Raw genomic sequence first — 3,451 nt, 5'->3', positions numbered from 1 at the left:
TATAGAAAAACTCCAGTTGGCAAAAAACTAAGTGTAACACAAAGAGTTGGTTCCAGGCTGCAAGTATGTTTACGATGTGTTTATATGAAGGATTTGATATGGCTGAGAATAGTGCTCAGAAAATGGTAATGCTTAAACAGATAAACACCAGGGAATGATCAAACATCCAAGCCAGGGCTGATCACACTCAAGGATCAGACAGAGTGCTTATGCTTCAGTATCAACTAACTCATTGAGACGAGAACACACCATAGATGACAGTTTCTTCAGTCTGCAGGCTTTAGCTAAAGGAGACACTCAGGCTTAATTGAAGTTAACCTCTCCGCAAGCAGCTTCACAGAGTATCCTACTAGAATACCTGATTCAAAGAAAAGTTGACCTTGATTTGTGAGTTTTCACAAAACCGACTTTATGAAACAGGGCTGCCAGGTATCATTCAAATGTATTACATAGGGATATAGACAAGTAACAGAGGAAAAGCCTGGACTTCAGATGAGCTGTTTCAGGCAGGTAAGCAGCAGTGTACTTTGTAAGTTTGCAGAACTTTCACATGTTTAACAAAACAGCTACATACTGAAGGTAATGAGGAACTGAGAAACATAACATGGGTTCTTTAACACAGCATGAACACAGTGCAGGGGGTTGTGCTGGCAAAGAGTGTTTTTTTGTGACATACCCAAAAGACAGTGATCTATGATTGTCACAGGTAATGCAGTTAAAGGATTATCAGATGACAAACACTGCTGTCACAAGTGAAAACGTAACAATACAAAATTCACACTGTAAAGTAATCAACAAGAAATTTGCTTGTATTAATTGACCAATGTAGCACTTTATGTTTCACTAACAGCTGAGCTTGGTGTATTTGCTAATCATCCTTGTGTTGTTTGTTGTTGGTTGTGTAGTCTCCTGCATTCGTCAAGTGTCTAGCTCCCTTCAAATGAAAAAAATACTATTTCTGTTGTGTGTGGATACTGTAGCTTTGAATACAACCTAACAGACGGGTATTAGATTCATACTGAAATGCAGTCTTTAGTTTAGTACGGAAGTGATTTTATAAAATTATAAAATTATAAATGCAGAACATTTGCAAGTCTGTGTTTGTATTTATGTCTTTAATTTATTCGTCATGAACTACAATCCACAAAAATGGTCTATCTATCTATCTATCTATCTATCTATCTATCTATCTATCTATCTATCTATCTATCTATCTATCTATCTATCTATCTATCTATCTATTTGGCAAGTTGGCCGAGTTGCTTAGCTGCTAGTTTTGTTGGTGGGTTAACAAAAAATAATAATTCAGATACAGATACAAATACAGATTAACAGATTTGTGGGTCATGTGCTCAATACAAATAAGTAAGATTCACAAATGTATTTTGACTGAAAAAGTAATGTACAAAAAGTGATATACAAGTTACAAATACAGATTTACAGAGACAAATCACGCAGCATTTGTTATGAATTGTGTATTACAAGTTATAAATGTTTATGGGACTTTAATCCTTTACAGTTGTTTCATATAATCTGATTGGCTCTTTGCAGGTTTGAAGAATTAGTGGAATTAGTGGAAACATGGGAACACAGACCCCTGAGGTCAAAGGCCTTTGAAGAAATGACTGTAAGCATTGTGACTGACCTCTCCCAGTGGCTGCACACATTGGGATCCTCCAGGTTGAGAGAGGAAGTGATGTAAGGCAGGTAACAGAAGGCCACAGCCAATAGGACCGTCCTGTGGCAGCACGGCGACGCAGCCATCTCAGTCAGACTTGCACCTTCAAACAGGGCAGAATGAGGAGAAAACACCAGTTAATGTTCAGCTTCAGGAGATTTAAAAACCATACTCATTAAATAATGAAAAAAATGGAACAAAAGAATTATAAATAAAGTAGCTATTTAGTAAAGTTAAACAATAGTTATACAATAATAAAGAACATAAAGTATACGTATATTGTGTGTGTCTGTGTGTACAGGTGGGACAAAGTTAATGTTTTGAAAGTCACAAATGTCAAAAATCTAGTCAAGTCTTGGCTCTGAGGTCATTAGTCAAGAACAAGTTATAAGTCAAGCCTGAGTTCTAGCAAGTCACTATACCATTTTAAATTCTAAACACAGTTAAACAAGTGTAACTTTACAATGCAAAGAACACAAACAACAGTTATGTTAAATATATTTTCTAATCTATGGCTGGAGAGGCTATCATGCCATTCCAAGTCATACATAGTCTAGGTGAGGTCATGTGACTTGAATCTGCCTCTTGGCTTGTATGCGTATGAGAACGTTTGTTTCCTTCACCACTAAATACAGTGCTGTGAAAAAGTGTTTCCCCCGATACAAACATCTTCTATTGTTGCATATTTGTGACACTTAACTTTTTCAGCTCATCAAACTAATTTTAGTGTAAGACAACGATTCCTCAGGATACCTTGTGTGGGACCTTGGACTTTTTAATAATGTGCAGAAAACATTCTATGTGCAATAATGCAAATAGTAGTATTATAATTACACTGTATCTACATATACAAGAGTGGAATGTTTATTTATTTTGTGTTTATATAGATTTTGTTTCATATTAATACTTATGTTTATATTTTTATTATATATTTTTACTTTTTCTATTTCTTTTAACACTTTTGATTGGTAGCATCTGTATCAGAAAGCAATTTCCCCTAGGGGACTAATAAAGTATTTCTGATTCTGATACTGAAAACAAAAAGCAAACTTTTTAAAAGATAACTTTATTTATTGAGGGGAAAATGCTGTCCAGCTCCATCTTGCCCTACTTGAAAAAAGTAAAAGCCTCCTTAGCTATCAGTCTACCATATATATATATTTCTGTTGGGTTCAGTTCCACCAGCCACACCCACGTATGATTACCATCAGGCTTACTGAATCTAAACATCACTTAAATAGAACCTGTCTGGCATTGTGAAGTAACCAAAGGGTCTCAAAAAGCAGCACATGACACCAGGTTCTACAGAGTTTCAAAAACAGATGTTAAACAAAGTCATTGACATTTATCAGTCTGGAAAGGGCAACAAAGCCATTGCTAAGGTTCTGGGACTCCAGAGAACCACAGTGAGAGACATTATCCACAAACGGAGAATACATAGAACAGTGGTGAACTTTCTGAGGAGTGGCCGGAAAACCAAAACTTCTCCAAGAGAAGAGCGCATCAAGATTTCATCCAGGAGGCCACAAAAGAACCCAGACAAACATCAACAGAACTGCAGGCCTCACTGGCCTCAGTTAAGGTCAGTGTACATGATTCCACAATAAGGAAGACACTGGGCAGAAATGACATCAATGAGAGAGTTACAAGATGCAAACCACTCCTGATCAGAAAGAACATAAAGGCTCGTCTGGCATTTGAAACAAAAAGCAGTGCTTCAAGGTGATAGCCACCAAGTCAAGTAACACAACATCTGAAAGAAAGACAACCCAA

The 3,451-nt window shown here is 36.7% G+C and overlaps 1 protein-coding gene across 1 annotated transcript in view; it reads right to left on the bottom strand.

The window, feature by feature from the left end:
• Positions 1 to 3,451, bottom strand: part of megf10 (multiple EGF-like-domains 10) — a 71,485-nt gene that overhangs the window by 57,390 nt on the left and 10,644 nt on the right. Inside the window, exon 2 of the mRNA XM_008291603.1 lies at positions 1,646 to 1,781. Within this exon, the coding sequence (XP_008289825.1) occupies positions 1,646 to 1,764 (119 nt within the window). The 5' untranslated portion in view covers positions 1,765 to 1,781. The remainder of the gene's footprint in view (positions 1 to 1,645; positions 1,782 to 3,451) is intronic.

Source organism: Stegastes partitus, unplaced genomic scaffold (assembly GCF_000690725.1).
Source record: "Stegastes partitus isolate 25-593 unplaced genomic scaffold, Stegastes_partitus-1.0.2 Scaffold751, whole genome shotgun sequence".
NCBI classification, from domain to species: Eukaryota; Metazoa; Chordata; class Actinopteri; family Pomacentridae; genus Stegastes; species Stegastes partitus.
The sequence above is the reverse complement of the archived record's forward strand: the minus strand, read 5'-3'. Positions and strand labels throughout refer to the sequence as shown.